This window comes from Limulus polyphemus, unplaced genomic scaffold, assembly GCF_000517525.1.
Source record: "Limulus polyphemus unplaced genomic scaffold, Limulus_polyphemus-2.1.2 Scaffold1034, whole genome shotgun sequence".
Classification (NCBI taxonomy): domain Eukaryota; kingdom Metazoa; phylum Arthropoda; class Merostomata; order Xiphosura; family Limulidae; genus Limulus; species Limulus polyphemus.
Window position 1 is genome coordinate 342,916 of NW_013666644.1, and position 13,852 is coordinate 356,767.

Below are 13,852 nucleotides of genomic sequence, written 5' to 3' on the forward strand. Positions count from 1 at the left end.
AGTTCGTTGTTTTTTAATATCTTTTGTTTTTTGTTAGAGCTTTCTTCATCCCATTTACGGCTTCACATTACTGAAATGAAGTTTTTAGTCTCTAGGAATTGTAAGATTTAATATGTTGTCAGTAAAATTTTCTACTTCTACATCCTGCCGAGTATAAAGGGCTAGAGAGCGTAGGAAATTCGCCTATTCGGTAATCTCCAGAACTTGTGTACAAACACTAAACACTTTTTCACCAAATATGTCAATCATGTTGATAAAAAAAGTTAGTTATTTTTTAAGTGGATACATTTCTTTATTTCCACCAGCTTTGTACTGACACTTATAGCCATAGATTTATTCCTCATCAAATGTATCAACCATTACTGCTGCACCAAATATGTCAACAGAAATGGAACTAGCTTACTGTAACCGATTTCACAAAGTTTTTTGGACATGAAACAATATTGTTAATTTGCCTTAGGACTTTCATGAAAATGAAATAGTTCTCCACTTCTTACAATTCTTCTAGGACTCTCAGTGGTAAATAATAAACATTAATAATTGTCGGGAAGTAGGTGGTGCCATCTTGTAACAAAATGTGTTACTCAGTTATCTTTTGGTTGCAGCAGTAACCATATAACCCGGACATCATTTACTGCACATGTCTCGAGGTTTTAGTAAGTTATATTCAATACTGTTTTTTGTTTATGTTATACCAATTAGTATAGCATAAAATCGAAGCTAATAATCCATATTGTAATTGTATATAAGTTTTAAGTTCTTAATTTTATAAGGCAATATTGAAAAAAATCCTGAATTTTCCCTAGTGTGAGAAATGTGACATATGTTCTCCAAGCATCCCCTCTTCTCCAGTATTACTAGTAGGTAATATCAACCATGGTAGCATTCCTGTCACTGTAGGAATACGATATTGTTTTTAAAGAGTTTCAAACAGGAAGAACCATTGTTAGTAAAGTATGTATTCAACATTGCTATTAGTTTAATTATATAAAGATTGATAATTAAATACTTCTGACAGAGTACTTCATACTTTACGGAATTAAGAAAACTTTTGCTCTCCTAGTGTAATAGTAAGATGCTAAACTAAACACAGTTATTGTACAAATAACCACGTTTTACATTTTTCTCTTTTTTTTACATGCATTGCCTAAAATTAACGCTCCCGGGGCATTACAAACTGCAAAAGAGGGAGGGCGCTAATTATAATATTTGTGCAGTTCCGGATTCTATTTTTCACATGTGATTTGTTGATTTCAATGCTAATAAGTGTGTGTACGTGTGTGTTTTTCTTCTTTTTTTCAAATCAAAATTACTGTAATAAAAGTGGATTACAGTAGAGGATTATATGTTGGATTACTATTGCTGTCAAAATTACAGTAATAAAAGTGGATTACAGTAGAGGATTATATGTTGGATTATTATTGCTGTAACACAAGGTAAGCTTCATAAGAATATCGGGGAGAGGGCTTTAATTGCGGGCAATACGATATAAACATGTTAATTCAAGACAGTTATTTGTGATTTTCTACTTAAACTGAATATAAAGTGATTAAAAACTTGAGCATTGTTTAAAAATTTCCTTGGTTCACGATATCTTTCTACTCCATTTGTTTCTTGGTATTTTCCCCATTTTCAGTCATTTCCTCAGTCTTAGTCCTATAAACTGGCATTTCTTCAATAACTACTACTATAATACAACCACACACACACACAAAAGAACAACACTAGATGTTAGGAGTTCCGGGAGAAGTGGTCATGGAAAATCTACCATATTAATGGTTCCTTCCATATCAAACCTTGTAATAAAATTTATTTTACCTGATTGATTTTAAATGGATTTAGTAAAAGTGCATTTCAGTTTTCTTCAAACATTAAGTTCTACATATGTGATGAATTAATTACATCTCTCAAAACAGTTGAAAGAAAGGTTATACGTTTTTTATGTTCTACTTATAACAATTACTGTTATTAAATGACACTCCAAAGTTCGTTTTTGTACAAAACAACTGTCATGCTCCCAGTCATGCGGCTAATTTCAGTGATATATATTTTAAACAATTGGTCTTATTTAGCAGTTTGAACAATAGAGATCCACAGCGACTTATTCTTAGTTACGGTTTGTGTTATAGTGGAACGTTCCTGAAGAAGCTGTAAAGCGTAACAATAATTACAAAAATGCTATTATAAAGTCCTTTATTATTAGTGTTAAAATGTCTTTTATATTCAAATATGCACTACAGAAATTAAATAAACATAAGGTAACACGTATTTCACTGTCAGCACTATCTCAACATAAAGTAACCCGGATTTCATTGTCGGAATTGTCTAAACATAAAGTAACCAGAATTTCACTATCCGCATTGTCTAAATATAAAGTAACTCGTATTTCACTATCAGCTTTATCTAAACATAATGTAGCTCGTATTTCACTGTTAGCATCGTGTAAGCTGTATATGGAATTTGGCTTACAAACCCACATTTAAGCAGACCTGAACACAAAAGACCATCGAAGCTGCATCCGCAAGCTTGACCGGAATGTGGTTAAATGATGAAGTCGTGTAGTTGTTCAGCAGTTTTTTTTCATGAAAACAGTCGAGAGTTTCGAAGTGTGAATGAAAGCTTCTTTGTTTATTATATTTCTAAAAAGTGTCACGGGATGTGCCCAGCTTTTTTTATTCGTAATTATAATTTTCGTTTTACGGGTAAGGCGCCTTTCTCAGGATTAGCATGAAGATTGGTTTGAAAGTTAACTGTCTACCTAAGCGATTTTCTTCGAGTTGTTGCGTTCCTTCATTCTACAACATTTAATAATCTCGATGTATGAATCTTTCCAATTATAATTCATCTGTAAACAGTATGAATCAAATACAAAGGTAATAAACATGTTGCATTGCAAGTGTCGCATCTTTATTGTAGGAATCGTTCAAATATATTAGCATTTCATACCAGGGAAATATTTGTAAACAATTAACTTGTTTTAAGTGATTTATAAAACGTGTTATGTCAGTAATAAAGTCTGATTTTAATTATTTTTCTTAGCCTAAAAATCCCAGTGATCTTTGTACATCAAGACTACATCAATTTTGAATTGTGTTCTTTTTATTTTCGTAGACTTCTTGCATCTCATTTCTTTCGATTGTTTGGGATATTAATAAATAACAATTAATGATTATTAGAAATATGTTAAAGAATAAATATTAACACAGATAGAGTGTCTGTGTATCTGTTTAGTGTAAATTTCACAGTTTTGAACCGGAAGGTTTCAGCTGTTTTTCGTCTAATCTGACTGTATATTCTTGTTATAATTGAAACTTTATTGTCAGATACAACGTTTGGCTCTGTTTTGATACTGAGAAACATAGGAAGGTTATTTTATACTGGTTCTCTTCCTGTTTCAACTAAATGATAATGATTACACGAATTTAGTTTCGTAACTACTCCACGTTTTGTTTCTCTGATCTAATTTATTCTAATAAGGGTTTCTATTGATATTCGTTGTTTACATATAATTCATGAATTGATGTTGTGTTGAAAGAGGCGTTTTCATAGATTAATAGATCATAATTATTATAACTAAAATATTTAACGAAAGGAATGGTGTAAATAATAATGTTATAACTGTTATTTTGTAGCTTATCATCGGTTTTGATGCTGAAGGTTATCTTTTAATTTCGTTGATTATGTATAAAGACATCTTTCCAAGAAATGATTTTTTTCAATAAACGTCTCGAATAATCTTTCCACTTCAGTGTTAAAATTTATTGGAGTGCATATATTAAAAGCAATTAGAATGTAAAGAATGTTTATTCTTTTTTTAGTATTTCACGAAAACATTCTGTATACATTTATATTACGTTAAAATATGCTTCTTAATAAAAGCTTATAAAATGAACTTCGCCAGATTCTCGAGACATATTCCAGATGGTCAAATGTCTGACTGGCCCTGTGATTTATCAATTGTGATGACAAAGGCAATGAATTTGATGGTGAAGGAAATATTTACGAAGGTATAACTTTTCATAAAAATTTGCTTATAAATTGTTTGATTAAATTTTCAAAAATCTCTAACCAAACATGTTATATATTTAAAAATATTTATATATGATTATATTAATTAATTTTTGTGTGTTATTTAGATAGATAAGCTGTCCAACTATATAAGAAATACATGTGAAGCCCAGTCTGGCATTTAATTTATAACTTCTTACTGAGTTATGCTGCTTTTACAGTTTTGGAGCCCTTGTTATTAACCTCAGATAATAACTATGGTTTTAATATATGTTTATATATATTAGATATCTCTACAGTTATTCCCTTCTTACTTAGGGGTTATCCTGGAATCAGGGACTGTTTAAATATCTGTAATTCTCTTAAATTTTCGTTTTTCTTTAAATTAATTTTGTAAGGGTGTTAAAATGTGTTCGTGTCATACAAATAGCAATTCTTACAGATCAAATTATTAAATAATTTACGAATTTTTACTAACAAAGATAAAAAATATTTCAAAAGAGAAAGACAATGTAAATTTTAGAAATATTCTCCCATACGTCGCTTGTGTCGCCGTTGTGGCTTCGAGGATCACTTTGCTAACCTGTCTGACACCCCGATGAAACAGTTGAAATGCTAACAAAACCTGTTCTCTTCCTTAAAGAAAACTTGATGGAACAAATTACGAATTCAGCCAGTATTACTCTTGAGACACACCCAGGTTTTCTTTATTAAAGTATAATTTAGATTATGCTGAATCAACTGTTCTACTCTCATACAAATCTACAATTTAAATATCATATCTGTCTGCAGTGTATCTACCAGCGGCTCAGAAGTAAGTCTTCGGACTTATGACGCTAGAAATCGGGTCTCGATACTCGTGGTGGGCACACTACAGATAATCCATTGTGTAACTTTGTGCTAAATTACAAACAAATTTAGAGTTGTGTTAAATTTAAGCTTCCCTCTGGTGGCATACACACTAAACTCTTGAGGATGATTGCATCGAAATAACTTTTTGACATTAGAAACCGAAGACGTGAACCAAAAACTGACGAAATTGTATTTGGAAATTTCTTTGCGATTTATCTTTTTATCACTTGATGTATGATAAAAATAATATTCCTCAAATGCTGCACTAGTGGGTAAACACTAAAATCCGGTGTTCGATTCCCCGTAGTGTACGAATCGCAGATCACCCATTGTGTGGCTTTTTGCCAAGAAAAACAACAGCAGAAACAGCCACACCATCGCATGTGCTTATAATGTACACTAGTCACAGTCGGAACGTTATATCAGAGAAACGTGACATCTCAGAACCTCCATACGTCTACTAATTTGAAATTCGGTTATATATTTTGCATCTAGTAATCATTGTTGTTATTTTTTAAATATGACATATGTACATTTTTGTTTTTCATGTGCCATCCTTAAAACATTTTACATAAGTAACAATTACTCTATTAGCAATACTTTGCTATTATAGATACGAAAGGGTTTACAGTCACTTAGTCAGAAGATCATGGGACCGTGTACATTAATCCAGGGGGCGCTTCCTACAATCCTGAAGGAAACGTCTCAACAATTTTACAACGAAACCATTGAGTGTGTTAGGGTAAGTTATATATATATATACTTTTTTGGGGGAGAGGGGAGGGTTAAGTAGAAATAATAAGGATGAAAATGTGAAAATACATGATTTAGTGAAGAAAAAGTTTAACTGAAAATGTCAACGAAATTTTGTAACTTATAATAAAATTACAATTATTGAAATTATATTTTATGTTACAAGACAACGTATTTTTTTAATATATTATAATACAATTATCATTCTACTGTGTAGAACTATAAGTGTGGCTGTTACTAAGTTTATAAACAATGTATATTAATAGGTAGTTTTGGGATATTGTAATCAATGTCATTTAAATTTTGTATATATATAACTAATTAAAAATATTAACTGCATATTAAATAACCTACTGTTTGGATGATTCTATATAGGATAACTCAATGAAGAATAAATATATAATAATGTAAGTGTCTCTACAGTAAGCTTCAAAACTTATAATGTTATGAAACCTAGGTTTTGGTAACCGTTGAAGGAATTGCGAAATAGTGTATTGCGTAAATTTTCGCTTAAACTCAAACAAATAAACAGACTGTTAATTATTTGTCTCCCATCAGAATAAGTTAACTTGTGTGCTGAATATTTGTCATGTTTTTATATGTGGTGGCCGGATTCTTTAAAATAGGTGTCTGTGACTTCTTGGAGATAAATTTCGACAATAAACAAACAGCACACAGTCCTCTTGTTTTAAAATGATACAAACGTACATACAAATGTTCATTACACAGTTAATTACCACTGATGTCTCCAGAGCTTTAAATAATCGTCTCTTCTCATCAAAGTCCACACTGGCTGGTTCGGTTAATTTATAACACAATTGACAAGACCAATTATTCTTCTCTACTCTGTTATTACAATACAATCTGAGATAATTTCGCTTTAAAAAGTGCCATTATACGCTCTTTATGTCTAGATTTATTTTAAGATATCTTTCACTAAGTTTTTCTAACTTGAACTACATTTTAGACGCATATTTATAAATAGCCTAACCGAGGCCTAGAAAGTTCTATACATCACGAGATAACATGATATAATAATACTAGAGAAAAACTTAGAATGTTCTAGTAACATGACGAAATAATACAACAATCGCCAATTTGCGACAATTGAACTACACATACGTAAAAACCTGACTTTAAATCCAGTTTGTTTTATTGATGATTTATTTATCATATAAAAAATATGGAATAAATGAAACTCCAGTGTTCTTATTTGTAAATGTAGTTCTATTTGTGTTGTTTATGAATTACTTATTATATGAAAAATGCGGAATAAATCAGAATCATGTATTCATATTTTTAAAGTTAAATGTTAAAAATACTATGCACTAACTTAGATCAGAAACATGACAACATTTTCCTTCTATTCTTTCTACAGAGAAATGCTGAAAAATCCTACACAATTCTTTCCAAGGTCCCAGGCCTGAACCCCATTATGCCAGCTGGAGCAATGTACATGATAGTACGTTTCATACCACTTGGACTTGATGATTCAGTATTACTTTCCTTAAAGTCCTCATTGTATTCATGTGTCAGAAAAAGACTAAAAACTTTTCGTGAAAAAAGAAAGTTACTTGTTGCGTGATAACATTCGAAACCAATTACGATAAATTTATAGATCCAAGCCACAGTTGTCGACAACTTTTGTTTTTTTATTATGATGAAAGATAATGAAGACTTCCATAAAAATAGAACAAATGAATGGAAGGAAATAGCCATTACCATATCATGTGAATATAATATTTATATTTAAAGATTAACACGATAGTTGTTGTAGATTTGTTTGAAAAGAAGAAGAAAAACTTTTCAATCAACCATGATATTGCGTGGGGGAGTATGGAGTGGAGAATTAGCCTATAGGTGTATTCAAATGAATGTAATTAAAATCAATGAGTAGAAGTGAACACGAGCATCGTAGTACTTGTTTAGTGCACATAATTCATAGTATAATATGAAGAATGGATTTGTTTTGAATTTCTCGTAAAGCGACAAGATGGAAATCTGCGCTAGCCGTTCCTAATTTAGCAGTGATTGACTAGACTTGCTCTATTCTTTTGACAAAGAATAGTGGTAGTGACTGTCACGTTATAACACTCCTTCGGCTGAAAAGGCGAGCACGTTTGGTAACGGGGATTCGAACCTGCGACTCTCAGTTTGCCAGGTTCTTGGGGAAATAAAACAGGTTTATTCTACTTTTACTTTTGACCATAACTATTGCAGTTATCTGTATAACTTGTTTTCATGTACACAAGCGGAAAACACCATTTATTGACAAAATAAATGCCCTCCGATGGCTCAACGGTAAGCGTTAGCACTGTAGTGCTACAATTTTGGTTTCTTTTAGTGTTTTATGCACGTTATTCTCCACGTGTATTGATTAACATCTGACATAATTGTTTACATGATTTTATTTTGTCATTTCAGGTGGGCATCGATATGGATCGGTTTGGGGAGTTTAAAAGTGATCTAGAGTTTGTCAAACGCATGGTCAGTGAGCAATCTGTGTTTTGTCTTCCAGGAACGGTAGGTGGCGTATTTTGAAATAATACCAGTCATTTTTTTCTTAACTTAGTTATAAAAAGTCGAAATAGATTTAGTTAGTATGTTTTAGACATTAGTTTTCAAATCAAACTGTTTACGTATAGAACGACTTTTTTCATTGGTTAAGGTGGTATGTCTACATACATAACGAACTTTTTCGTTGGGTTAGAGTGAAATGTTTAAGTATAATATGATATTAGGATTGCTTTGCTCCAATACATTAAGCCCCCCCCCCCTCAGTGCCACAGCTGTAGGCCTGCGGACTTACAACGATAGAAACCGAGTTTCGATACTCGTGGTGGGCAGAGCACAGATAGCCCATTGTGTAGCTTTGTGCTTAACTTCAAACAAACAAACCAATATTTTAGGATTTCTTTGCTCCAAGATGAGATTAGAGGATTTTTTGAAAAGATTAAATTGATTTTTATTTTTATGTAAATATTAAATTTGGAAAAAAGTTGCATACAATCTTTTATGTTGTCTAAGATGGTATATCGACGTATAATAACGATCTTACTCATAGGTTAAGTTCGTTATCTGCAATAGCTCACGCTTAGGAAACTCCCACTTCAGTAAGATTTGAAAGGCCCTACATACGCGTTTTCTTTTAAGAAAATAAAAATAATTGCAATTAATTCTAAATTTTATGGGATACATTTTGTTCATTTTTTTAAATTCTCGACTGACCCTGATGTCACTTTTGTACTTCCTAAGTTCACTCCTTGTCCTTCGAATTCATGAAACTTTCGTGAACTGATTCATCGTATATTCTAGTCAAGACTATTATTGTAGGTTACACTAAACTGAAACTAATTATCATCATCATGTTGTTTTATTGGAAGATGATGTTAGAAAAGCTTTAAAAAAATTATAGCTTGTGTATATGATGAATAAGGCTTGTTGGTTGGTTATTTTAGAGAAAAAACACATTAGGCTATCTGCTATGTTCACCGTAGGGAATCAAACCTCGGATTTTAGCATTGTAAGTTGCTAAGCTTACAATTGTCCCACCAGATGAATAAGGGAAAAATAAGATTTAATAAAATTTGCAAAACAATCTCATTTAATATAAGAAAATACAACTAAATGATTAAATTATTAGTTCGTTCCCAGCAAAAAGCCTTTTATTAAAGACTAAATGTCAACATGTACAAAACCGGAAATTTCGAAAGGCTTAAGCCGAAATGTTAGACACCAATAATTTTATTCATCCAAAGTTTGTAGTCGATATTTATAGCCTTCAGTTAATTGTTGTTTATCTGTAACAATAAAAGGGCGTGTCTGTGTGTGTGACCGCCATTAGTCCAAGAGGGAAGAACCTAGAAACCTGAAATTTTGCACAGATACTAAGTAGACTCTGAGGGTTTGCACCTAAGTATTATTCCTTATCCACTTGCGTGCGCGCATCTTTATAATGAGGTAAGCTAGCGAAAAACCACATAGAAAAGAAGTGTGACCGCCATAGCTACAAGGGGAAAGAACCTAGATACCTGAAAGTTTGCACCCATACGGAGGGTGTGCACCTGCATATCACTTCCCTTATCTACGTGCGTGCTGAAGGTATAAAATCAAGTGTAAAAACTACAAAAAGGAAAACAAATATATGCTGTTTTCAAACTTAGAGTCTCTGTTGATTAACATAGAGGTCTATATTTATTGAAAACGTTGGTATTAAACAGAAAAAAACCTTATTTCAGAAACAATTTAAATTTAAAATTGGATCAATATCTTTACTTTCATGATAAAGTTTATGCATTTGCAAAAATATATCAACCTAATAACCTGTGTAAAGCCGGGTATTTTCTCTAGTTAATTCATAAAAAAATGTGTTAGTTAGCATCTAATTTTTTTTCTTGGTGGTTTCTGTTAATGAATTTACTGGATAAGATATACTTTGATTATCAATGCAATATTTACTGATTGGCTACTACCAGTCATTGATTGTAGATATATATATATATATATGTGTATTTATTTTATGCTCAGTGCTTTAACTACCCGGACTTCATGCGGATCGTGTTGACTGTTCCAGAAGAACAGATACAAGAAGCTTGTGAAAGGATTGCTGATTTCTGCAGCCAACATTATGCGTACTATGAGAATGCTAACTAGAACGACACCAATAATTTTTCAGAAGAAGCCTGAGTCCAAAGACTTAAATTTGAAACACTTCTAAATCATGAAGAAGTATCCTTGGTATTTATACTTCCTGAAAGGAATCTGACAATATATGAAACTTGAAATGAAAAAGAAAAAAGCCTTCAAAAGGAACATTGATCACGAGCTCATAGCTTACTAATTAAATGTTTCTATAACTCTCTCTCTCTTTCATTCTATAACAGTTAACTCCCAGAGATTAGCAGCTCTAAGCTGCTCAACTAATCTGCCAGCTAAATTAAGTTATTCAGCACGGCGAAAACTTCTGGTATAACGCACAACTTGAGTTGTGAAACATCTTTCCGAGGGCCTTGAGCATTAATCTCCATATGCCTGCAACAAAGTAACATGTATTTAGTGATGTCGGGTTAATATATTGGATCTTTGTCTCGGTGTTAGACTCACGCAGTATTTATCACAAATCCAAATGTCTCTAAAAATAATAAACTAAATTTCGCAGTTTTTCGTGACATATGTTGTTTTTTTTTGAAAAAGATACGTCACTTTGTAAGGGGTTTATATGTTTCGGGTGTTGTGTTTCAGGGAATTTGGAAACGTTGTTGTTGCCTTATGTTAACTATATATTTGACAGTTCGTTTTCTTAATGAATACACTGAAAGAAATTGGACATAAAGAATGAAAGAGACGCGATTTTGTCACAGAAATGGTTTAATTTTCTACTGGCTTTACGAGAGAACATAACTGTAATAGGGGAAAGCCTAACTTACGATTTGTTGTGTAAATTTGTGCATTTGTTCTTCCAGCTTGTTTTATGAAATAATTAGTGTGGTTCTGTTTAATAACAGCAGGGAACCGAAAAAAGAACGTTTATGAACTACAGTTGTTGTACAGTTGAAATAATGTTATACACTCTTCTTCATGAAGAACCCTAAGAGATTGATTAAATAAAGAATGCAGTGTTAAAATTATAATAAGCTTAATACTAATGCTTTGTAACAGATATAATGTATTATAATCACGCTTCACCAGCTGGGAAAAGATGTCCACAATGTAACAATTATTCTAAGTTGCAAATTACAGCTTTTACAGTATGTTTCGATCGCTAGTGTGATCATTCTGAAGTACACAATTTTCGTTTTATGTGTGCCTTATTTTCCACAGTTAACTGATGCTGCAAATTATGTTTTTAAAGTTGCTATTAACCTTCTTTAAAACATTGATCACTGGCAATTCTACATTATACAAATTAACACACTTTGTACTTATTGATAAGAGTCCGTGCCAATACTAGAAGTGTCTCATAAAAGCCAAGAACGAGTATTTTGCCCCTTTTGGTTAAGATGTAGTTGTTAAAGTTTGATCATCGGAATTAATCCGTTTTCCATTCACTGAAATGACACGTATATAACCAACAGCAGCCTTCTTGTTTTACCTGTAATGCACACTTGATTTCATTTCCAACAAACTATCTCCTACTTTAATTAAACCACTTGGCACAGAGTTGATATTAGTCTTACCTTACCACTACCAGACCTTCAAGCATTGGAGTGGCTGTAAAAGATCCTCTAAAATCATTAAGTTTTGTCAACCAAAACATCTATCTTCAACTTCCTCAGTTTGCAAAATCTCTGTAAGACTCTGCACATTAAAGTCACAATACCGACCATGGATATCTCGTCAATGATGATTATCGTAACATTACATAACTTTTAATGCCCAATTTTCAGGACGTCATCAGACATCGGCTGATATTGTGGTATCTTTCCATGTTCCACTGGCGGCATCAGTAGTCGGTGAATAATGGTTGAGTATGTATGGCTGTATCCTTTTTTAAATAAGTGATCAAACATAAAATAAAATGTAGAATTATCACTGGGATGATTGTTCACAATGTCATACCAAGCTAGAATATCATATAGATCCTCAACTTCAAGTGGTTTGTTGGGATAATAAGTATTAACCCGAGAAAGATAAAATAGATCTTTAGAATCCTCAGACAACCAGTTATAATGTGGTGCTCTACGACTGCAAACCAAGTTTACGTCAGCCCATCACAATATAGTACCTGGATCTGTGTTATACAGTAGTAAGCCACTTTAACGTGTCACTAGCTTCCAGAGCACCACATTCTCGATGAGAAAGGCTCGTTAGTTCAACATTCCATAAACGACTGCCTAGTGGAGGCTAGCCCAGTAAATGCAGTACTTTCCCAACTTGTTTCTGCTTTAGTTGTATAGTTTGTAATATATCAATTTATAATCGTTGACTTCTCTTCTATAAGTTGCAGATCCATATTACCCTCCCAAGTTAACAGCACTGTATGGTTGTAGTCATTCATCATACACTCATTATCTTTGTATGGAAGATCATATAGGCGTGAAACAATCAAGGCTTTCCTTCTGGCTACCGATTCAATAACACTCAAATATACAATTTTCCCTTTCAGATCTTAGAAAACCAAACTGACACTTTTCTTATACCAGACTAGATTATATTAAATAGTTATTTAACGAATAAAACCCAGACCTGATAATTGCGTTACATAAGACAGTGTAATTTTAGATTACGATCGTATAACCAAATTCGTATTGAATTTTTCTAAAGCAACCAAACAGCGTTTGAGCAATGTTCTACTGTACATTATGTGAATTCACTTTGAAATAGATTCCAATACACATAATGTTTTGAAATCATTTAGCATCATTAGAAAAATTCTCGGAAATGACAGTTAGTGCCATTTTTATGAATTTATGATAAATTCATAAATATTAAAAAGTTTTCTCTGCAATTATATGAGGCCAGCGAAACAGAGAATGGAATATGGATTATGTCATAAATAGAAAAGCTATAAATTTCACCGTTTTATATAACGAGGTTAGAATATATCTTTAAATATTCAGGCAATTTTTATATTTATTTTTGTGCACTTGCTTTTCATGAAGCTTGACATTTTTCTTAACGAAATGTTGCAAATTTGCTAATATGTTCTACTGCCTTAATTTAGCAGGAATGATTCCTATCAAACTTAACTGCTAAAGTAGTTACTACAGAGAGGCCAGCCAGACCGGTAAATGGACGTTATACACAAACATTTCTGAAGGAATATTTTTGTTCTCACTTGTTAGAATGTATCTTATTTGATATCATTCAATATATAGCAGAAATTTCTCCATGTGATAATATCATGAATACCCTAGGAAACCCTTCTTAAATCTAATATTTTTATAGTATAAAAACTCTCTCAATGCTTTTCCAGAAAGGATAATAGTGTACAAGAATGATTCTGAACACATGTTTGCAATTGACAGTATTTTAGCACGGAACAGCCTCAGAAATAATTTTATGAAACTTTGTAAAAATGTTCATTAATTACTTCTAAACTGCTACACTGCCAATATATAACTATTATGAAAATTGGAAAATCGGTAATATTCTTAATAACCAACCTTGTAAACGTTTTCACAAACTCAATGCATATATCATATATATATAGATGTATAGATACGTAAAAGAGACCTTCAATGTTCAATACGTTCAACACCAAGGGCATTGGTTGGAAATACATTCTGAACGACACCTT

At 32.2% G+C, this 13,852-nt stretch overlaps 1 protein-coding gene across 1 annotated transcript in view; it reads left to right on the forward strand.

The window, feature by feature from the left end:
- The window catches only part of LOC106461801 (tyrosine aminotransferase-like), a 68,772-nt gene extending 57,556 nt beyond the window's left edge, over positions 1 to 11,216 (forward strand). The window contains exons 2-5 of the mRNA XM_013921656.2: positions 5,474 to 5,602; positions 6,992 to 7,075; positions 8,038 to 8,136; positions 10,141 to 11,216. Of these exons, the coding sequence (XP_013777110.1) occupies positions 5,510 to 5,602; positions 6,992 to 7,075; positions 8,038 to 8,136; positions 10,141 to 10,266 (402 nt within the window). The 5' untranslated portion in view covers positions 5,474 to 5,509 and the 3' untranslated portion in view covers positions 10,267 to 11,216. The remainder of the gene's footprint in view (positions 1 to 5,473; positions 5,603 to 6,991; positions 7,076 to 8,037; positions 8,137 to 10,140) is intronic.
- The last annotated feature ends 2,636 nt before the right edge of the window (positions 11,217 to 13,852 follow it).